At 47.5% G+C, this 24,240-nt stretch overlaps 1 protein-coding gene across 1 annotated transcript in view; it reads left to right on the top strand.

Annotated features, from left to right (window-relative positions):
• Nucleotides 1-24,240, top strand: part of LOC119462306 (ATP-binding cassette sub-family C member 2-like) — a 246,582-nt gene that overhangs the window by 793 nt on the left and 221,549 nt on the right. The window contains exons 3-5 of the mRNA XM_049673266.1: nucleotides 606-768; nucleotides 6,398-6,655; nucleotides 22,661-22,864. Of these exons, the coding sequence (XP_049529223.1) occupies nucleotides 606-768; nucleotides 6,398-6,655; nucleotides 22,661-22,864 (625 nt within the window). The remainder of the gene's footprint in view (nucleotides 1-605; nucleotides 769-6,397; nucleotides 6,656-22,660; nucleotides 22,865-24,240) is intronic.

Raw genomic sequence — 24,240 nt, 5'->3', positions numbered from 1 at the left:
CTATGATCATTTATTGCTGTTCATGAACTGTATCATGTAATGAACAATATAATGGTACTGGTGCTTTTTGCAATAAGATAGCCAGAATTCTATACTTTTCTGTTTTCATAGAGGAGAAGACTAAAGCACTATACAAAAGTAGCAGAGCAGGTTATAGCTATAATCTGCCTGCTCATACAGAGAGGCGGTCTGAGATGGAACATTCACACAGATGGCGAAAGCACGCAGATGGCATATTAGGCGCAAAGAGGCGCAACTGCCTGGCGCGGGCTTCATGAGACACTTAACAGACAAAAAGCGCTCATAAATGCAACCCCTTGGAAGTAGGTCGAGCTTTAATTCGTAAGAATTACTCCATATGAAGCCATAGGTTGCAAATACACTAACATAAGTCTACCCAGCAGGGCACCTATATTCATTTAGCATGCTTGATTTGTTTCAGCAAACGTTCAGGTGTGTTCTTGCTTGCCTTCAGCAACGTGAGTGTGTATGCAATCTGTGCAAGCACTATTGGTGAAATGTACTTGGTCGTGTTACCATCCCTTGCACAAATGAATACTGAACACTTTGCTTCTCATGCCGCTTGGTGCCTTTTTTTCACACAGGGGCCTGATGGGTGGGCACAGTACGTGCTCTTTCAACCAGGCCTTGCTGCTCCTGTCTGCATCTTGTATTTCCGAGTGTCTCATCTGTAGCATGCAATCTTACTTTTTGATTAGAACCCAGGTGAAGGCGCAACTCTTACTTCAAACAGCAGTGTTCAAAAAGGTAAGAAATATTTTGTTATCAAACTTAGCATTGATATTTCCAACACTTCACTATTGTAAGTTTGGCTATGAAATAACGAAATTTATTTGTGAATTGTTATACAATTCATACAGGGGGACCAAATGTTCTTAAACAAATTTGAGGAGAACCATATCAGCAGAATGTCATCAGCTTTCGAGCAGCAGCACGTTTAGAAATGTCTTTCTCAGGTCTGTTTTTATGGCCACTTGCATTTAAAGTGGAAGTTTTCAGAAAACACAGAGCAGGAATCACACAAGAAATGATCGCAAAAATTGAGTAGTCGTTTTGGAGCGCAGCTATTAGGCGCACGTTTTTGGGTTGAGCATCGCCCTCCCTCGGCATAACCGCGTGAACGCACTTGTGCCGCTGCTCGCGCGTTCGTCGTCTTCTTCGGCAGCTAACTACGATGCCGATCATCATGCCAGCATTCAAATACTGCTCCTCCCTCTGCGATACCTTGTATAAATAAAGCGGCGTTCTGATAAAATGATGATGCCAGCGGTTTCCATTATGATTAGGAAATTACCCACGCTTGTGTAAATGTAACCTATGCTTCCCTGTTTTGTAAATGAATCAAATACATCACAAAGAGTAGTTCTGGCTTTAGGGAAGTGCCGGTTAACTTGTATGTGGCTTTATAAAATTCCTATTTACGGGCTATGTACTGACATTGTTGGCTGGTTCCAACGTCAGAGTGAGCTGAAATGGGTGGTTAAGCAAGTCATATTGCAAGGTAGGCAAAAGCCAGCAAAATATGGTACATGTGGCAATAGTCTTAATGTCGGCAGGAAATGAACATAAACGCCCGTGATAATATATTGGTAGAGTGCCGTAGTCACCCTCTAGGTACTGTCTAGTGGACAATTATGAATGCCAAAGCGTAAAGAACCTTGACAAATATCTGAACTGACGCCACGGTAGAAATAACGTGGGCGTTTCATCCAATGTACACTTACTAATATTGGTAGCTATTTTTCGGCGAATATCAGGCTATTTTTGAATTTTGTCGCGGACTAAAAAAGCGTTATGTAAAATGTCATGTAAAATAGGCGAGGGACACTCAGCGTATAGGCGTATAATTCGTGGATGTATATTTTAAAAGTTCCTTTCGCTACTTGATTCATATGAAATAGGCAGCGCAACAGCAGTTACCAACGTGAATTCTGGTATTGCAACTTGTGAAGTTTTGTTGCCTGGAACGTAATGATAAATATGATGTCAATAACTTTCTAACAAATGTGACACGTACGTGTTGATGCTCAATGCTTTGAATGCATGAAATGAGGAGTTCCTTGCACATTAACGGGCTTATTTCTATCACACGTTTCCTTTAATTACTCCTGGAAAACAAATTGCTGCTCATAATATTCTTCCTCTAGCTCTTCGCGGGACATATTGCTCTTCATAGGAACTAAGTTCTAAATGAACCGTAACGTGAGCGTTAGTATCGAAATGGTATTTCATGGCTTAGGCAAATTGGCCTGAAAACCCTCAAAGGCGGTTACTTGAGCAGCATCGCCCGATGTTTAGCTTCTAGAAGTAAAAACGCAACAAACGCGCACCCCAAGAGGCGACAACGGCTTTGTTTTCATAAGAGCACTAGAACTGCAATGTACTCCTTTTCCATGTCGTAGCAACCCTAGTCATCGATTGGAATCAATTTTAGGTTCCCCTTGTTGCGGCGAGCATCGGCGTAAACATAGCGACCGAGCACAGCGGAGGATGAAAGACGCGAGGTGGTTGCAGCGGAACCATGAAGCGGAAAGCGTAGGAGGACGGTATGGCGAAAGGGTGAAAAGTAAAGCGTAGGGCGGCGACGATGGCTACGAGATGGCGCCAGGGTTGCGCGCGTCTTCTGGGTCTGTCGGTGGCGGCTTCCGTGAATGACGCCCACGTGTCACCCACGCGCTGGATCTCGCAATCTCCAGATTAGCGAGTCAGTCGCGTCACACCTTGCTCCGTTTGCAACGCGATGCGCGAGACAAATTGTCCGCGCCAGCCAATATATGGCGAAATGAAAACACGTATAGAGCTGCGCTCTATACGTGTTTCGCTAGTATCGTTATCGTAGGCGAATTTTTTACATAAGCAATGCATTAAGAATATTGTTCACATGAACGTGACCGCGTGCTGCAAGTGTTGACATTTTACTCCCCTACGAGCGGGAAAATCTGTACTGAGTGACAGTTCGGACCATCAGAGACATGGTGGACCCGGTAGACCCCTTGTAGGTCAGATGAATGAGTCAAGAACAACTCGTCCTAAGATGTACAGCTCACCGATCAGGCAATTTAATGACGGCCTGGGATTTCTCAACGAGGACTTCGAGTGGAACGTATGTATACAGTGTGCGTACGTTTCAGGTATGCAGAAGGTCGGAGGTCAAAATGTAGGCCACCTACATCGCCGTGTCGTAGATCTCAGATGCCTTGCAGTTGGCTAATTCGTTTTGCACACTTTGTTTTATGGCGTAGCACATCAGCTCATTTTAAAAATCTTTTCCGGCTTAATTGCAATCACATAAATATTATATTGCTTTTATATCCTAAACGTGACCTGTTCTAACCATTTTGTCCTCATTGGAAGGTAATATTACAATGCACCTATCTTTTTTCTCGAGCAATGCAATGCACTGTTGGAGAATTACAGCCCTGCATTTAATGTCGGAACCAAACTAATCTGAAATGAGAAGCGAAGAACAATTCTGGGCATTTCTTAGGTAAATATGGAGTTTGGAAAATGATTCGATTACAATGAGTAAATGTGACAATGATCCAATTTTGTTTGTGAAGCGCCCTGCCTAATCGGCTACACTGGTCTGGCATTGACACGATTTTGGCCGTTGTATGACTGGATGGGAGAACATTACGAGGCTCGCAATTCACTTACTGATCTCTCCAACGGTATATTACACATATCCCAACAATGAATATTGTATTTTGTAGTATGTTTTATGGGACCCATTCATATCTTTTATAGCGCAGTCAGTTTATCAAGCATTCTTTTTTCTTCGCCCGTGATGAGAAGGTGACCAAAACAGGTGTAGGTTATTATTATTTTTTGTGGCAGTTGCGTACATTTAAGGGTGCTTTTCGACAACGTAAGAAACAATTACATTTTTTCAGATGTTACTTTAATGGCGCTAGTTAATACCATGACGTGAACTAGAAAAGTAGAGCAAAAATGCAACTTTTTGCACCATTGCAAATGATGCAATAAAGTTGATTTTTGTGTTGTAGAAATACAGGACCCGCTTCAGAGCCGTAAGTTTATATGCATGCTCCTACGCAAATTTGCGAGTATTTATTTTATTGGTGTTTGCGAGGCTTCGAGCTTGATTTCGCATTCGGCTGTGAAATTATAAGAAAGCATGATTTTGCACGAATTCAACATTATCCATCTCATGACTATTAAGAGCAGAAAAATTTTTCACTGTGTCTCACAAGCTGGATTTGCGTCAATGTTTACGTATACTATAGATCCTAAACCGATATTTTAATTAACAAGAAGAGAAAGAAATGGAGCTAGGTAGCCCATGTAATGCGTAGGATGGATAACCGGACCCGTCGCGTTGGCTCAGTCAGCTAAGGCGTTGCGTTGCTGAGCACGAGGTAGCGGGATCGAATCCCGGCCCCGGCGGCTGCATTTCAAAGAGGAGAAATGCAAAAACGCCCGTGTGCTTGCGTTGTAGCGCACGTTAAAGAACCCCAGGTGGTCAAAATTATTCCGGATACCTGCATTACGGCGTGCCTCATAATCAGAACTGGTGTTGGCACGTAAAGCCCCAGAAAGAAGAAGAAGAAGAAGAAGGATGGATAACCGGTGGACCATTAGAGTTACCGAATGGGTACCGAGAGAAGGGAAGCGCAGTCGAGGACGGCAGAAAGCTATGCGGGGTGATGAAGTTATGAAATTTGCGGGCGCAAGTTTCAATCAGCTAGCGCAAGACATGGGTAATTGGAGATCGCAGGCAGAGGCTTCAGTCTTGCAGTGAACATAAATATAGGATGATGATGATGATGATGACGTCTTAAACCCGTTGAAACAGGGAACCAGTTTTTCCTCTACAAGTGGACGCAGATACCACAGTTTGAACAAAACTAACGCACGTAAGTTTGCGCATAGCAATATGCTACATATCTACAATGACAGCTGCTATGCGCTGTTTTCACTAGTCCTGATGTACGTTGGTACGTTCACCGCGTATGAAGAAAGTATATCAAAGTGATTTGAAATTTTGCAAATAAATGAAATTACAGTTGCTCGGTATTCCGAGCGAATCGGAATTCTGGTCATGAAGAGTAGCAGTAAGTGTTTTTTCTGCGGAGCCTCTTCTATTTTAATACGGGAAATAATACTTTTGCACCTGGAGAGCGCGAGCAAGCCATTGACGTCACACTGTGCAGCATGCGTATAAATTAGCACGATTGCGAAAAATTTTAACGAATTTAACGGCAAAATTCGCAAAGCAGGATACGGAACAGGAGAAAAAAGAAGCAGTGGAAACGTTACCTTTAAAACAAATCTAGTTTACTTCATCATTCCGATGAATAATTACTTCACACAAATCAGTGAAATTTTTCTCCGACCAACAATTCCACAAAAAACTCTCCAAGACTTGCTGAAATGCTATTGCGCTTCTGTCGATGCTACATCAGAAAAGAATAATGCACGTGATGCATCATGGTCCATCTGTCCAATTATCTGCAGTTGATCATTAATCTAGGTCACAGTTGAAAAAACCTAAATGAAGGCAATCGTAAAAAGCAAGAGGCAACAGCTAGAAAGAGAAAGATGAAGTCGTGCCTCTAAACTTGGTAGAAACCATGGATGCCACCCTACTCAATAGAAAACTACGGAAAACTACGGGGAATAGACTTGACATTGAATATTTTTTCTCACGACAGGAGTTTGGCCAACACGTCTTTGAAGTTTGAATGTCCACTCGAACTGATACCAGAGGAAGCAGTGCAAGACATACTCCGTATAATATTGAGCCAGCTATCGCGTCACCGAGTCGCATTATGAGCAATTATGGATTTTTTCCCCTGATGCTTTCTTCAGTTTACATGCTATCGTTCCTGCTATTGCAAATGCATGAGCAAAAAGAGTTATTTCTGAAAAGCGACTTTGACCGCTTCCCCGAAGCTGACAGCGGCATTTCTTTATCGATAAGCAAATACCCATCACCTAACTTACATGTCTCCATTTAATGTGCCTGAGTGAGGCAGTATTATGCTAGTGATTTCGCGATTTACGTGAGAGGTAACACATCAATGCATTGTTGTGCCCAAATCAGAAAGTATTCCCATTGGAATTGCTAAAGCGCAGACTTGGTGAACACTGTCGTATAAAGTGCGTGTGGAAGGCGGACGTAATTTTAGTAGAACATGACCGTCGAATGTCGTCGACAACTCTGCATAGAAAGGGCCGCCCTCTGTCATTAAGCAAATGTGGAGGAGCGTCGAAATTTATCATTGCATTGATGTGCAGAAATAAGAAAATATTTTAATTATAAGCAAACTAAGTAAATTGACATGAATTCATAAAGGAGTATTTATGAGCAAGAGCAACATGTATTGGAGGGATTCATGTCTTTTTTGTACAGGTGACCTGCCTATCTGCAGCGGCGATTGCTGATTACCCTTGTGGCAACGTCTGCTCACTTCTGGCGGCTGATGCCTGGATTATATCCATGTCTACGACCTACCTAGCAGGCGCCTTTATGGGCATGGTGTGCGTAACAATCACACTGGGTATGCTAGCTCAAGAAATGGGATACGCGCCGGCATGTGCCTGTCTTGCATGGTGGGCTCTCGTTGCAATGGCAGCATTCTCTGTTCGTCCTCTACTTGACAGGTGCTACGTGAGTGTGTTCCTCCTAAATTGGTTCTTATTGATGCAATCTCAATCCTCAAGGTTAGAAAGGATCTAAAGCAAACTATTTGTATAGACAACGGAGTCAGCCGCCGTTTTCTGCATCCTTTACACTAGGAAATAGGTAATGAAAAATTGAGTGAAATGTGGTGCTCGTGATAACCTAGCCAGCGCACCAATTTTTTTCTTATTTTACTAGCTGATATGGTAACTGATATGTGCCTGCACCATCATTCATGATTTTCTCAATTGTTGCTTGGCAGCAAGTGTACGTTCACAGGGGTACATCCCAGGCATGAGGACGAACACATACGGAATACGCACTTATTCTTTATGGCGTCTCGCCCTCGCTTCTACTCTCTCTGCGGTTAAAGTGCGAAAGATAGCGAGAGATTGCCTAGAGAAAAGGAGTGCTTTGTCTGCTTCGATGCAGCGAGCATAGCTCAGAGACTGTGGGAATGTGTTTTAGTCCCATGTCACGGTTGTAATTGTTAGGTTTTCTCACAGTTTGTATGAACGGCACAAACCTCTCGTGGGACCACACGTATAATTCCAGGTATATGTATTGCTTCACTACGGGTATGATACGTTGTTTATATACACCAATTCATCATTTGTACGAGCCTTCATCCATCAGCTGGAGCGACATTACAGTGATCATCAACCCATGCTCAATTTCTCAACCAGTTCTCTTGCTAGGCTGTCGATATCAGTTAACAAAGCTGGCTTCTTTTATACCCCTTGCGCTATATTCCGGTCGGTGCAATACAATCGACATCACCTCACCTATTAACTATATCGTTGAACTAGTCGCGCCATAGCCAGACTCTCGTTTTCGTGGCCGTGGACAGGGCATATTTGTCGTCTGAAGCCATATTACGGTTAGCTCAACCTCTCTTCTTAATTTAGTAAAGCGATTAAAGCTTTAATATGCGATTAAAGAAGGTTTGTGTTTAATGTATTGCCTTGAAGAAGATGAGCCGTTCGGTGATCGTAAGATACCTCGTGCTACAGTTCTTGTAACCATATTACAGTTTTCCCCAATAAGCACGTATTTTGAAATTAATGTGTGCTAAAATTAAGATCGAGTATGTAACCATGCACATTGCCACACGTATTCGCAAGCTCTGAAAATTCATGGCATTTTCAGCTGCTAGCACTATGTCAGCTGTATACATAAACTGAACGATGCTTTCTTGCAGCATCTCCCTATTACTGGGTTAACGCAAATACAAACCTAATTTAGGCCCTTCCAGAGCACTTTCTCTTCCCTTAACATACAGCGCCAACTAACACTACAGATAGACGGAAACCCTGCTTACAGGTATTATGGGGGAAATACGTCCCAGTTCTTTGTATCTTCAATCTGCCTCGGCGGTTTGTTTTTGTTTTTGTGTCTTTCTATATATATATTGTGATGAAGAAGACGTACAATATGCTCTGCAGATGATGCACACCACCAACAGTAGCAGCATCGTGATCGCTCCAGCAAAAGACGACGCCGAAGTTACGGCTAAGAGCGCTGCCCGACGTAACTGTTTAGCCGCCCGTTCCGTGCCGGTATATCCGAAGGATCTACATCAACGCCGGTATCAATAAACCTCATTTCAATTGGTGGAGGTGCGGGGTAGAGTCTGCACGTGCAGTGGTTGACGCGGTGTGAAAGCAGGGTGCGTTCGAGGCCGTCCGACGGCGTTGGCGTACGTGAGAGGAGCAGCTACCGGATGCGACTGAGGGGACACTGGCACAGCGTCAGCAATTTTTGCTTCGATTGCCTACCGAATAGCGGGTGACAGGTAAGGAGCCGGACGTGGCTGGGACTGTTGTTGAGCAAACTGCACCAGTGAGAGCTGCCGAGCTAATTCCTCGCGTATGAACGCCTGGAGCTGTGGCAGCAGTGTTGTCTGGTCCGAGTGGACGGCCAGGTCTGCGAGGCTGTCGTCGTTGGTAAATAGGCGACGAGCCAAGGCCCGCTGTTTCCGGGGTTCGTCGTAGCTCTGACACAGTTTGATGAGTTCCGCTACGCTGGTCGGGTTTTTTGCAAGCATCTGAAAGACATCAATGCCTTTCTTGATGTGCTTGATTCTGTCAGATTCGGGCATCGAGGAATCGACGCGCTTCGTGAGGTCGAGAACGTCCTCAATGTAGCTTGTGAACGACTCGCCCGGCTGCTGAGCTGGCGCAAACGCTGTTCAGCGCGCAAATGGCGCACGGCGGGGCGTCCGAACACATCTATGAGGGCGGCCTTAAATGCAGACCAGGTGGAAAAATCTGTCTCGTGGTTTTTAAACCACAGATGAGCCTACAATTGAAAGGTAGAAGAGGACATTGTTCAGTTTAGCGGTGTCATCCCATCGGCTGTGGACGCTTACCCTATCGTAAGTCGATAGCCAGTCCTCCACATCACAGTCGTCGGTGCCGCTGACGACCACCGGATCCCTCTGGTAAGGCACCCCGGAGCAGATGACGGGTGGAGGGGGCGTGGATGGAGGGGCCGTGGATGGCGGGGCCGTATATGGCGGGGCCGTGGACGGTGGGGGCGTGGTTGCTTCTTGGGGCATAGCGGGACGAAGCGTACGGGTGCGGAGTTCCAGGATGGAAGCTTGGCAGGTCGCACCCAGCACTTCCACCAATTGAAGTGAGGTTTATTGATACACACACACACACACACACACACACACACACACACACACACACACACACACACACACACACACACACACACACACACACACACACACACACACACACACACACACACACACACACACACACACACACACACACACACACACACACACACACACACACACATATATACATATATATATATATATATATATATATATATATCTGACGCGATGCAGGAGGTTGCGAATGGAGGCAAACATGGTCGCCCGAACACTGCCTTGATTCTTCGCCTTCCTCTTTTACCACTCTCAAACACTGCACCATCTTTGTACGTTTCGTCACACGCTTGCCCCTCCTCCTCGAGAGAGTGCGTGCTGCAAACAACATGAGAGGGAGCAAAGCATCTGATGAATGAATAGCATAGAATGTTCAGTGAGTCCAATGTTCCAAGAAGGTTCTATAACTCTTCACAACTTCATAGAAAATTGTATCTGTCCGGTGACGTCTACCATAGCTCGGGTAGGCGAGCCTGACTGTTGCGCTCCGGACGACGTCTACACGCGCCGTAGCACGTGATAATTGATGTGATTAAATGTTGAGCACTTGGCACGACTGAGTGAAGTTCCAGCGCTATGAAGTAGCAGGCTCTGTAGTTGGACTTGAAACGAGTGCATATGAACCGAAGACTACATGCTCTGAGCTGTATTTGGCAGACGGCTCTCACGGGTGAGGCACCATTTGCATGAAGTCGACTCGTTGCTGGTGGTGGGATGTGTGCGTTTTCTGAAACGAGTGCTCGTTGCATGAAGTATTTGAGGCGGTGTTTCCGCTGCTTTAGTATGCCAGAAGATCGCACCTGTCCTTTTGGCCGTTGCTTGCGTTGTTTCCGCATTTGTCTTGTTAGGTGCTGTCATGAATTTATTTATTTATTTGTCCATACTGTGAGCCCTTTTCGGGCTGTTACAGGTTGGGAAATACAATCTTATAACAAAACAGTGGCATGCGCAAAAGGGATTCATCAATAATGATCTGTTAACATAGCAATTATACACTTACGATTAGTGAAGCAACATTTCCAAATTCCTTTCAAAGGAAACGACAGAGTGAACATTTTCAAAAACCTCGGAATTAAGTTTGTTCCAGTCAACAATTGTTTTCACCAAAAAAGAATGTTTAAAAACATCAACTCTGGAGGAATAAGGCATGAAAGCATAACTGTGAATATTCCTTGGTGATATTCTGCCAGAATGCTGGTGTTGAGGACGTCCTTCGCGAAGTTCATTCCTAAGATAACGACATACTGGCCGAGTTGTTCTTCGGTTCAGTTGACTAGTGCTTAAATGTCTTTCTTTGCATTGTGCCTGCTTTTTCAATGACACTCTCTTTCGACGTCGTCATCGTCTGTGTCGGATTCGTCCTTGCGTTAACCAAACTTGTTCTTGGAGTTACTGGGACAACGTCTTCGGCTGTTGGTTGTCTGATGGTGAAGTCCACGTCTGAGTTTCTTGAGAAGCCACTTCTAAGGCTGCCGTCCATGTGACGTCGTGCTGAGAGGACATTTCTGTTTGTTGGCAATGTGTGACATATGGTGCCCCCGATGCTTTTGCAATGTCAGTGGTTTGTTGAGGTCTTGTATGCGTAAAAGAGTTTGAAATATTCAAAGCTGCTTGAACTCCGTGTGAGTTGTTCATCCGCTGCTGATGAAAGTGCATTGTCTTCCGTGTGAAAAGAGAACATGTTGGTGGTGGTTTGCTTCTCACCTATTTTCGTATAGCAAGTCGTCTTCGATTCATCACAATTAGTAATAGTATCGCTTGAGATGCGGCGTTGTTTTACAGCCGTGAAAGTGTCACGTGACGCGAAACCTGGTGGTGGGCTATGCGTCAGATCATTCAGGGGAATTATTCCCACGGCGTGTCCAGAGCGTCGATGGTGGAGATTGCTCTGTGGTAGTCATCATCATCATGCTAGGCATGCAATTCTGTTTCGTCTTTTCAGGAAGATTACTACATGACACTTCTTGACAATCTAGTTGTGCGTGGCTTTGGTTGGCACTGATGATGATTCCTACGTGGACACTGCGGGTGACTACAGCAACCCAGTTGTGATTTCACCAGCTGTTGGATCATGAGGGGGCCTCCAACGTATACGTGAAATCGACTGATCATCTCTTCTTTGATTTTGCCCTACGATTCGTGTTTTCAAAGATGTGCGTGAGGTAAAATAAAAATGCCTCACCACTGACGTAATCATTAATGTTGGCGACCATCTCCCGTTCCTACCATGATGCAGCGAATGCGTGGAACTCGGATAGGCGGAACCAAACTTCCACGGCCCCATCGTCCGCTGATCCAGTGTACTTGGGGACGAAACCACGCCACGGTAGTGTCGTCTTCCGATCGTGCGGTCATGTAGGTGGTCAATTTCGGTGGTGGATCTGTGCACTGAGGTTTCACAGCGTGGCGTGGAAGATTTCCATGATGATGTGCGGCTGATGAGATGGCTACCAGGTCTTCATCCTGTCGACTTGTGTGACGCGAGCAAGAGGTTGCGGACGGAGACAAACATGGGCACCCGAACACTGCCTTATTCTACATAACGGCGCAGAAGCTTTTCGGAGAGGCCGTGCGTCCGTACAGGAGTCCACACCCATACTCTGTCACCTGGTGCATACTCGAATTCTCTTCGCCGCAAGTTGTACTGGTCGGCGTCAATGCGCTGTCTTTGTTGAATGCGGTGTCGCGCCAGCTGAGGTGCTTCTTCGGCCCTCTGTATAAATTCGCTGATTTCAAGGGTTTGTTCTGCACTGTCGTTTACCGGTAACATTGCATCTAAAGGTGTGGTAACTGTTCGGCCAAAAACAAGCTGAAATGGTGTCACTTGAGTGGTTTCTTGCAATGCGGTATTGTAAGCGAATGTTGCATATGGTAGTATCTTGTCCCATGTACGGTGCTCTAAGTCTACGTAAATTGACAACATATCGGTCAGCGTCCTGTTCAGTCGCTCGGTCAACCCATTTGTTTGAGGGTGATAGGCAGTTGTTTTCCTGTGGCTCGTATGAGTTAGTTGCATAATGGACTGCGTCAAATCCGCTGTAAATGCAGTTCCACGGTCCGTGATAATAACTGCTGGGGCACCATGTCGTAGTACCACGTTGGTGACAAAGAATTCAGCCACTTCAATGGCTGTAGCACTGATTAGAGAGGCTGTCTCGGCATATCGGGTTAGGTAATCAGTCGCTACTACAATCCATCGTTTCCCTGATGACGATGTCGGAAATGGACCAAGCAAGTCCATTCCTACTTGTTCGAACGGGGCTTCTGGGGGTTCTATTGGTTGAAGGAGGCCTGCGGGCTTTAATGGAGGCGTTTTGCGTCTTTGGCAATCCCGACATGTTCTCACATAATGCTGCACCGAACTCAACAGCTTTGGCCAGCAGTACTTGGCATGACTTCGAGCGAATGTTCTACTCACTCCGAGGTGTCCTGCGGATGGGTCATCCTGACAGGCTTCCAAGATTTCGGATTGCAAAGATGAAGGAACGACGAGTAAGAATTTCTCTGTGCTGTGCTCAAAATTTATTTTGTAGAGGACGTTATTTCTCATCACATACGACGATAATCCCCGTTTGAAAACTCGCGGAACATGGACGGGGTGTCCTTCCAGGTGCCTGATGAGTAGAAGCATCTCGGCGTCAGACTGTTGATGTTTGGCCATCTCAGACGTGGTCACGACTCCAAGAAACGGAAAGTTGTGTCCATCTTCCACAGCACCAGAGTCGATCGGAGCACGTGACAAGCAATCAGCATCACTGTGCTTGCGACCAGATCTATACACGACCGTTATGTCGTATTCCTGCAGCCTCAGACTCCATCTAGCAAGTCGACCAGAAGGATCCTTGAGGTTTGCAAGCCAGCACAACGAGTGATGGTCGCTGATTGCTGGGGAAGGGCCTACCGTATAAGTATGGTCGGAATTTTCCTATGGCCCATATTACTGCAAGACATTCCTTTTCCGTTGCAGAGTAGTTAGTTTCAGCCCTCGAAAGAGTGCGGCTAGCATATGCAATCACTCTTTCCTCTCCGTTTTGCCACTGAACGAGGACGGCACCAAGCCCGAAATTGCTTGCGTCCGTGTGGATGTCTGTTTCCGCTTCGTCATCAAAGTGTGCAAGAACCGGGCGGTCTTGAAGTCGGCGTCGTAGCTCATTGAATGCATCTTCTTGTTCACTTAGCCAAATGAAAGGTACATCTTCTTTTGTCAATCGCGTTAACGGCTCGGCAATCTTTGAAAAATTTTTGACGAAACGTCTATAATAGGCACAAAGTCCTAAAAATCGCCTGATGGCCTTTTTATCCGTTGGTCTAGGAAACTTTTGTACTGCTGTGGTCTTCTCAGGGTCAGGAGGGATGCCTTCAGAACTAATCACATGGCCGAGGAAAAGGAGCTCATGGAAGCCGAAGTGACATTTTTGTGGCTTTATCGTCAGCCCTGCTGAACTAATAGCGTTGAGCACAGTCCGTAGTCGTTCCACATGCTGATCAAAGGTGGTAGAAAAAATCACGACATCGTCAAGATAAACAAGACAGGACTGCCATTTTAACCCGGATAGTGCAGTATCCATCATCCGCTGAAATGTGGCAGGTGCGGAACAGAGGCCGAACGGAAGTACCTTGAATTCGTATAGCCTGTCTGGTGTGACGAACGCTGTCTTCTCACGATCTCTTTCGTCCACTTCTATCTGCCAGTATCCACTTTTGAGGTCGAGAGAGGAAAAGAATTTCGCATCCAGTAGTCTATCAAGGGTGTCATCGATCCTCGGAAGTGGATAAACATCCCGCTTTGTGACGACGTTCAACTTTCGGTAATCTACGCAGAAGCGCAAGGTCTGATCCTTTTTCTTTACCAGCACCACCGGCGAAGCCCACGGGCTGGTCGACAGTTGAATTACGTCGTCTCTCAGCATTTCTTCAACTTGGTTTCTGATGATCTCTCTCTCCTTTGGTGCCACTCGGTAGGGATGCTGGCAAATAGGCCTGACAGCTTCGTCAACAATGATACGGTGTTTGGCGATGGATGTTCTCTGGACTTTGGATGACGTTGAGAAACACGTGGCGAATTTTCGTATAAGGCTTTCTATTTGCTGCTTCTGGATCGGTGATAGTGCTGCCTCGATCTTGATGGATACGAGTATGGAGTCTACGCTGTCAGACTTGAGTGGTGCAGCCTCGGAAGGGTTGAAATCCATAATCTGGACATAATCATTAAGGCGGGCAATGACAGTTCCCTTCGCAATGTGCTGGACTTCATTTCCAAAATTAGTCACAAAGACATTCGAACACCCACCACGCAGCTGAACAAGACCTCTGGCCATACAGATCCCTTTTTCGAGTAAGAGGCCAATGTTACTGTCTGCAATTCCTTCATAGTCGCTGAATACGTTGCTTCTTACAGCGACAGCTATGCTGGATCTTGGGGGTATCGTGACGTCGTCGTCTATAATCTCGAGCGCATCAAATTGTTCTTCACACTCGAACGTAGCGATGGCGTGCTTCGTTGAGAACGACACACAAGATTCCTGCAAGTTGATTACTGCACCGTTAGCCTGCAAAAAGTCCAATCCAATAATTAAGTCCCTCGAGCATTCTGACAGGACAATGAAAGTAGCGACGTATGTGAAGCCACGTATGACAATTCTAGAAGTGCACCGGCCCACCGGGTCGATAAGGTGTCCTCCGGCTGTTCGAATTTGCGGTCCTCTCCAAGCAGTCAGCACTTTCTTTAGTGTTCTGGCAAGTTCTTTACTCATAACTGAATGGTCGGCGCCTGTGTCTATTAAAGCAGTAATTTCGTAGCCGTCTACAACCACACACAAATCGGAAGTAACGTCACTGTTTCCGCAACTGCTCTCGCGTCTGTCGTTAGATTTCGGAGTCAGCGCTGGAGGCTCTGTTCTTGCGTCGACAGCGGCCTTACCTCCACAGGTCGCCGGTATTAGTTTTCCCGACGCGAGCTTTGGGAACTTCGCCTCGGGGAGCTGGAGGATGGACGTGGACTCGGTGATCGATACCGCAGTGGTACTGTTGACCGAGGTTGGTGTTGCTGTGAAGTATGAGGGCTTTGGCGCGTCGACAAATACTCCCGGATTTCAAAAGGGCGCTCGCCGTTTCTTGGGCAAGGAGCGTTTACGGAAAAACCCCGAAGTCCCGCTCTGCGGTACTCGCACATCCGGTAAAGATGACCAGCTTCGCCGCAGTGGTAGCACAGTGGGATTCGATCAGGAGTGCGCCATATGTCAGCCTTCCGCAATCTCGTCTCAGGCGGAGGCGGCGTGAACTGAGGTTCGGGTACATGGGTAGGTGCCGTGACGAAAGTACGTCCAGGCGTTCCTCTGAGTACCTCGGGGTACGATACTGTCGGCCGTACCATTGGTGACGCTTGTGGCTGTGCTTGTGGGTGCTGTTCGCGGACTGCTTGTCTCACTTCTTCACGAACCACTTCTGCCAATGAAGAGACCGCTGTAGGGCCATTGTTCAGCTGTTGCCTCTGGAGCTCTTCTCGAACCACAGACCTTACGAGTTCTCGTAAGACATCGACGCCGTTCCCGAACACCGTTGATATGGCGTCCACAGATGCGACATTCATATCGCGGTTGTAGAGCCTCGCTCGCTGTTGGAGTGTCCTCTCCATAGTTGTCGCCTCGGCGCGGAATTCGGCAACGGTGCGTGGAGGGCTTCGAACCAAACCGGCAAAAAGCTCCTGCTTCACACCGCGCATCAGATGCCGAAGCTTCTTGTCCTCGCTCATGCTCGGATCGGCCCGGCGAAATAAGCGGGACATATCTTCAACATACATTGCCACGTTTTCGTTGTTTCGTTGGCTTCTTGCTTGCAAAGCGGCTTCAGCTCTTTCTCTGCGGTCTGTGCTCGAATACGTAGCCAGCAGCTCTCGTCGGAAGTCATCCCACGACCGGAGGGTAGCTTCATGGTTTTCAAACCACGTTCGTGCAGAATCTTGCAACGCGAAATAAACGTTGCGGCGCTTCCGGTCTTCGTTCCATCCATTGTAGTCCGCCACACGCTCAAAGCCTTCTAACCAGTCCTCGGCGTCTTCAAAAGTGTCGCCGTGGAAAGGCTTAGGCGTCATCGGCTGATCAACGACAACGTGGGTTGAGGCGGTCTGGGACGCCATTTCGGTATTGGCTGCTGCTGCTATTCTAGTTGGCTCCGGCAAAAGAGAAAACTCGGGTCGCTCACCACGTAGGCGACGGCTCGTGTGCTGGTGGACAGGCGTGAGCTCGTTGGGTCCGAGTTGGCGTGGCTCCGGGCTGCTTTCTTCAACTCGAATGGGACTGGAAATCATACCCCGCACCTCCACCAGAATTGTAACGAATGATACAAGGACTTCTGAGATAACTATTTATTGGGGGCGAACTTGTGCCCGGCAAGTAAATAAATTAAATAGCTGCAGCGTTTCAAGCAGGAGATCAAGAAGCCTCTTTGTCACGAGTGGCGCTTCACTTCCTATTCTTTTTGACAACGGTCACATATATCCGAGTGCGTGCGGCCAATGCACGTGCCATTACGTCTTCGTCTTTTTTGTTCTTACTAATACGCCGTTGTCCTCTTGGAGGGCGCACGAACCTGCGCGCGTTATTTAACGACGGCTTTTGTTTTGCGTCAATATATATATATATATATATATATATATATATATATATATAATGGGGACGCCGGACCAATGGCAGCACCACTGTGCCACCAACATCTTCATCGAAGCTGTGCTCATGCACCCGGGCCACGCGCCACGAGCCTGGGGACGGCCTAGCAATCAGGGAACTGGGTCTCAGTTGGTATGGGGTTTGGACAGTAAAAGTTGTCCTTTTCGTGCCTCCCGCACTCTGTGTCGTTTCTGAGATCCTCGGCTGGCCACTGACTCTGAAGCGACCGGCCCGAGCCCACATTTGGCGCCCGTAACGTGGGGCCAGCTGATGATTCTCGTAGATAAGCATCGGGGCTTCTGGTTTGTTAGCTGAAGTTTTTGGCATTTTGATGGTAGCGTCGTAGCCTTTGAGCCAGATCGCCGCATTGTGCCCGACCTTAATGGCTCGGCTCGAGGAAATGGCCGCCACCACGCACACGGGTCATGACCACGCGCAGCCCGTGACACTGAGAAAGTTGATGTTGGACGTTCCAACATTTAGCGGCCACAACGCCGGGAAATTGGTCACTAATTTTCTGGATGATTTGGCCCATTACAGGACAGTTGCGGGTGTTTGGGAGCTTGACTTGCTTAAACGAGTCCTGCCCGTTGCTCTTCGAGGTACCGCGGCCCAGTGGCCGCGCCTGCAGCCTCCGTTCCTGTCCTGGTACCAATTCGTCGCGGCGTTCAAAAGCGGAGTTCCTGCCAGCGCACTACGAGTGCGCTGGCAGGAAATCCGACGCGAGCTGGACAACCGAACGCAACACCCAGATGAGGGTCTGCGAGCATATGTTCGGGCCATGCAGGACCGCTTTCGACGCGCTGATCCCAGCGCCACCGAGTCCACTAATGTCTCACATGTTTTGCGGCGGTGCCACCATCGCTTCACGCTTTACCTCTTTGGGCGTTCATTTTCCTCCCTTGAGGAACTTGCCGGCTCTGCCCGGCAAATAACGGAGACGCTCTTTTCGGAACAACACTATGCTCCGACCCCACCTGTCGACTTTGCCCTCGAGCCAGCCTGTGCCTAGAGGAAGCCAAATACTGAGACAGCACCGTCATACTGTCCCCGGCCACGAACATCCGTGGCGGGTCCACTACCTAAGTCCACTACCTCATCCACTACCGTTGCCGGTCCACTACCTCAGACCGGCAACGAAACCCTCTGAACACCGGAGGTCCCTCTCGGTCCGCTTATAGGCCGAAGGCACCGAGAGGGTACAGGGAAGATGCATACCAGGCTCGCTCCTGCCACAGTTGTGGTCAAGCTGGATACTACCCGCATTCGTTTCCAGTGACGCCCTCGTCTCAGAATGTTTCCACCTAGGGAAGAAACTACGAATCGCGGTGGTAACAAGCTCCCATCTCCGCCCACGGCCGCAATCATTGACGGTGAGCCAAGTGACCTTCTTTCCGTCTGCCGGATAGAACGTACTGCTAGCTCTTGTCCTGTGCCATATATCAAGGCACATGTTTAAGGCGTGGAAATATCCGTGCTTCTCGATACTGGTGGCAGCATCTTTGTCATTAGAGATGGCGCTTTAAGTTTGTGCCAGACGCGTAAAGTGCAACTCGCACAAGAGACTGGAGCCTGCTGGCTTGGACTGCGGGATTGAGCCGTTTCCCACATTGGCGCCCGTAACGTGGGGCCCCGGCTGCGTTCCGGGATGGACCATGGTCGCGGGGAAGGCTGACGACGCCCGTTACACAGCCAGTAGCGACTCCTTCCCCTGCCTGGTGCGTGACCATTTCCGCGGTGCAAGCTGCACCTGTGGTGTTCGGTGATGAGCGGGATCAAAACGGTAGCTCTCCGAAGCGCCCTTCGAGGAACTGCGCTTGTTGGACTCACCACAGGCATAAGGAAGCTGGCGGAAAGCAGCTATAAGAGCTGCACTTCATTCAGGCCAGAACCGCTGCTTGATGCCTTCGTAGTTTTTCCATGCCTTGGTGGCACCGCAAAGGTGTTTTGCTGCAACCAGCCATCTCTTTTGTTCTGGCCAAGCATGACTATCACCCAAGGCATTGATAGTTTCAACCCAAAGGATGGCGCCGTCTTGAAAGCTACGAAACACTGGTATTTCCACCAAAGCCGGCAGAAGGAAGTCACAGCAATCTCCGCCAGGCTGTCTGTCCAGCTGCCCGAGGAACCAGGTGCGATATCCACGGACAGTGCGGTTGTTGGGATATTTACTGCAGCCGTTTCTACCATCAACGAAGCATCGACGGCATACCTTGGAGGGCGAAGTAGTGCCTCGGAGGATACCCTCGCCAAGGGAATTTCGGACGAGGTTCTCAGGTAGGATGGGTCCAAGACGGAGGGGCCATAGCGCTGTCGTAGTATCAGGCTGAAGTAAGGCGCAACCTTTGACGGTTGTGGAAGCGATCGTCATAACCTGGGGCTGCTGAGTCAGCTTGGTGATGGTTTTTAAGAGGTTAACGGCACAGTCCTGGCCTATAGCCGAGGAGGCTTGGACGCCGTCCCCGGACGGTGCCGTGGCTACTGGCGACGGGGGTAGGGGGGCGAGCTTCATAACCAAGAAATTGTGTATGGCGTTCGTGGGCAGGAGGGACTCGGCACACCGCCCAACCACGAGGACACACAACAGGTTCGTTCTCGACTGTAAAGGAGCAGAGAGCTGACTGTACGCCAGAACGGCTGGTTCACTTCTGCTTCTGCCTTCATTTCGAGCATGCGAGCCGAAGCCCGCTATTTCCCTCCATTACTATATATATATAGTCCCACAATCACCCTCCTCGGGCCGCAGCAGCAGCCGCGCGCAGGTCCACTCCACCCAGTGCCGCCATCGCTCTCGCCCTCGGGAGTGTCAGCCACACCAGGCCACAAGGGAGGCACCACAAGATAGCCCCCACCGAAGGACGCCCGCCGCCCTGAAGCCACCACGGCACCAGGGGATCATCTGCAGCGCCCCGGTATCCTCCAGTAAACAGCAGCAACCAGTCCCAACACCCCATGGTTCCAGCAGCAGTGGCGGTGGCAATCCCTCAACCCCGACTCCCACCACCAGAGATCACGACCCGGTGTTCAGGTAAGCGTCAGCGGCCATTGACCAGATCCATCCACCACCATGGTCACCCACCTCGGGGAACGCCCTCGCCGCACCCGCCGGGGCCGTCGCCGTCAAGCGCAGCATCCACGCAGGCGTCAAGGCGCTCCCTCTAAGGCACAGCGGCCACCGCAGCGAAACGCCGCCCCAGAATGGCTCCGACCATGCCCTCCAGCCACCCAGAGCACCACCACCCGCGGACAGCCTCCCAAGCTACCCCTGTGAGAGTTCCCGAAAGCCTGAGGAAAAGAGGGGAAGACCGGCAGCACCACCCACAAAAATCAGTGGAGCACCCTCCAAGGGAATCTCCCCAACCCCGCCCGAAACCGACAATGCTCAGCGGCAGGGCAATCGACGGCATGACCCGCGACCAGAGCGCAACAGTCAGTGCCGACCCCCCCGAGGAGCTGGTTGCGCGCTGGACGGTCTTGACGACGACTACTTCCGACGACGACTTTACAATGATTTTCCAGCATCAGCGCGCATTCACAACCGCCAGAGCTATCTTCAGCAGTGTGGCCGACTGTAAAGATGAAGACATGCACATGGGCTCGAACGCTCGGACCGCGAGCGAGAAAGAGGAGGCAGAAGTAAACCAGGCGTTCTGGCAGAAGGCCGATTGTCTGTCTGCTTCTCCTCATTACAATATATATATATATATATATATATATATATATATATATATATATAGTAACTGCATTTTGCAATGGGCCAAGCTTATTTAGAAAAATGAGAAGCGCAACTCATAACCGCGAAGTTGTGCTTCTCACGTTATATATATAGCGATAAATACGAACGCTGCAGTGGGTCATGCTCTCCAGCCCTTTCTAGTGGGTTAATCCCTACTGCGCTGTCTTCGAGAAACGCCACTTGTGCTGAGAGCTCGGGCCCTGAACTAACGGTCGGCCCAAAAGGCTCGTGCCTAATAAACGTCTTTGCAATATATATATATAGTATCAACTGAATTTTTCAATGGGCCAAGCGTATTTAGAAAAATCAGAAGCACAATTTCGCGGTTATCTTAGGTTGATTTGCCCAACACTTTCGGTCGGTGGACCAACCTTTTTCACGGGATACAGGAAATTCTCGCAACAGTCTTTTTATATCTTCAGGTAGAGAAAGAAGACGCAAAAAAAGAGAGAGAGAAAAGACAGACAGAGAGAGCAAAATAAAAAAATAATAATAAACATGAGGGAGAGAGCCGATGGCCAGAGAGATTACTTGTTGGTAACGGGGTTCTTCACGACGCGTGCTTGTCATTATTGGAAGTGGACAGGTGCCTGATACGGTCCCCGTTATGCGTGCTTTTACACGTGAATCATCATTGTCAGCGGAAACGCCTTTGACACGGTCCCCATTACACGCGCTTTTACATGATCGACGACGATGCACGGCGCATTGCCGTCAACAGCGGCTGTTGACGGCAAGTTGACGAAAGATCGTAACTGCTGCTCGCTTTTGTTTAGAAGCACTGGGATCATCGGCAGGGGGAAGTCCAAGCATGAGCGCGAACTGCTTGAAGCGTTTCATATAAAAAAGAACTAGTGGGCTTGCATAAGCGACCCATTTGTGCTTATCATAGAGAAGAGATGGCGGTTTTTATCGGGATTTGTTTGATTTCTTCAATGTATCTGATTGGTTTCTCTCTTGTAAATGTGCGTTAGCGCAGGAAAAATGGTCTTTAAAAGTACGTGAATGCTTCAATAAATATGTTGTAAGTCCGGCGACTGTGTGTGGGTGTGCCTCCGTGTGCTTGTGGTCCTGCGTCCTGGCTTTCAGTAGGTTTTTTTCGCCTTATATATATACAAGATCAGCTTCTATGCACTACTGCTTGAAAATATCGCAACTATTAACCTGGGTTACACTGAGCGCTGTTCGTCCCTGCAGGTAAACGTTTCCAGGATTCTGTAACGAGCCTATCCCTCTATCGGCTGTCCTAAAATCCACCGCAATGCGTAGTCCCTTTCCAATATGGCCACGACTTTAGTCCTCGTCAACTTCTGCACATCTTTAGTTTTCTCGCGTATTGTCGTCGTACAGACCAACTTAGGCTAGGGTGAGCCTGCATCTATTTTGCGAATCTCCTGCACCTCAAACTACCTTGCTCATCTATTAATTTTTTACATACGTAGTCACTTATGATGGCTTTTTCTAGTAATGGTTGTATCTAAACCACACATTTATGTTTTTAAAGCATGTAAAGTATAAAAATATTTATGTTTTTAAAACATGTAAAGTATAAAAAATCTTGATAAGTAAAATTGTGGTCCTCCTGAACCTAGCACGAAGGTACATTTGAGTGGAAACGAATGTTAGCTTTCAAACCTTCCTCCACCTTGTTGGATACCGCAGAAATGATTTTGCAAAAACTCCTCTATAAATCTACGTATTAAAACCTAAACTATATATAAAATAAGTGTGCAGTCGATATTTACCATGTAATTGTACTTTAAGTGGAGACCAGGGCTGCATAGAACGGTTTGCCCACTTTGTGTATTATGCTACCAAAAAGAGAGAGAAAATTGCCACACGTCCTTCAGTTCTAAGTGTGCATAATAGCAATGTGCACTTTATTCTTTCACACTTTCATTTTGCAGGCAACGTTTTACAATCATCGTGATGCAAGATTCAGGAAATTGAGCGACTTCCTGTCCTCCGTGCGATTGATCAAGATGTCCGCACTGGAAAACGTGTTTCAGTCCAAACTTCTTCAATTGAGATCCAAAGAAGTCAACAAAGCATTCTACATCAACGTTTTGGAGAGCCTCATTGACACCATCTTCAGTATATCCAGCTCTGTGGTACGAGTGCTCTCATTTGGCTGTTAGTTTTTTGCGAATACGAAATTGGCAGTGGGCAAGCATAGCTAGATTTCGTGCTTCGTTGATTTAAATGAAACACTGTGATTGAATTTGATATTTTTCTGCGGCTCAGTGCTATGCACATTTCGCGTGTATTGGTTCTTAATATGTTAAGATTTTATAAAAATGTTTGTCTAAGAATGCCTCTGTAAGACAGTAAGGCGGCCAACTACGCTTAAGTTTAACTTCTTGGAGGATACGGATCGAATCACCATGCGGTGATGTGCTGAATGTGCATTTCTGATCAATGTTCAATAAATCAGAAATACACTCGAACCGGATATATCGAATCCGAAGGGGAGCACAAAACATTTCAATGTACAGGTAATTAGATATATAAAATAAAAATTTTATACAGAAGCTTTCAAGGGGATTTTACTGCTGTTCGTTATACACAATAATTCGCTATGTGTGGGTTTGATATATTCGGCTTCAACTGTACCAGAACTTAATAAGCGAATACAAACGTGAGCAAGGGAGAAATCCAAAGAAAACCGTAAAGATAAAATCAGCGTTTAAGTGGTAAGCAGTGGGTAGCCAACGTTTTGACAATGTAACTTTCTTCTTTAGAGAGGCACCTGTTTTCCTACATGGATTTACGTAGCTGCCTTGATAAAGATTTATGTAGGCTCGACTCAACGATTCCGTTAGCGGGTACGAAAGAAAATGCACGGTATGTGTGCCGGGAATGGAAATGTTGAAATAACAGGTCATTTGGCCATCTCGCATTTGAATCTTACACATGTCTCGAACGAGTAACCAAAGCTGTGGCCGTAAGTGGAAAAACGAAAAAAAAAGGCTAATTGTGTGCAGGGCTTTTAAACGTGTTACATTAGTTTTGCTTTATAAGCGTAACTAAGCAATCATAGCAATTTTATGGATGAAAAGCGGAATCATATATTAAATATGGCTCAGAAGTTATGGCGAGAAATGAAGTGCAAAGTGAAAGGCAGCGATAAAATAAGATGGCACGAATTGTTGTTCTGGAGTTCATATGTGCCATAACCACGGTTTTGATGGTGAGGCACGCCCGTAGTATAGGTTACTCCGAATTAATTTTGACCACATGGAGTCCTTAACCTACACGTAACGCATGATGCACGGGCGTTCTTGAATTTCACCCCCATGGCACCACGGCCGCCATGACTGGGATATGATGCCGCGACCTCGTGCGCAACTCCATATCCACTAAGCCGCGCGGCGGGTTAAACGAAGGAATACCCGACACATGTCTCGTTATTAAAAAAAAAACTAAATTGCAAATCACTTGTTAAAGTTCATAAAATGAAATAAAGATGAAATTGCAGAAGAGAATT

Source organism: Dermacentor silvarum, chromosome 8 (genome assembly GCF_013339745.2).
Source record: "Dermacentor silvarum isolate Dsil-2018 chromosome 8, BIME_Dsil_1.4, whole genome shotgun sequence".
In the NCBI taxonomy this organism is placed as follows: Eukaryota; Metazoa; Arthropoda; class Arachnida; order Ixodida; family Ixodidae; genus Dermacentor; species Dermacentor silvarum.
This window is presented reverse-complemented; position numbering and strand designations above follow the sequence as displayed.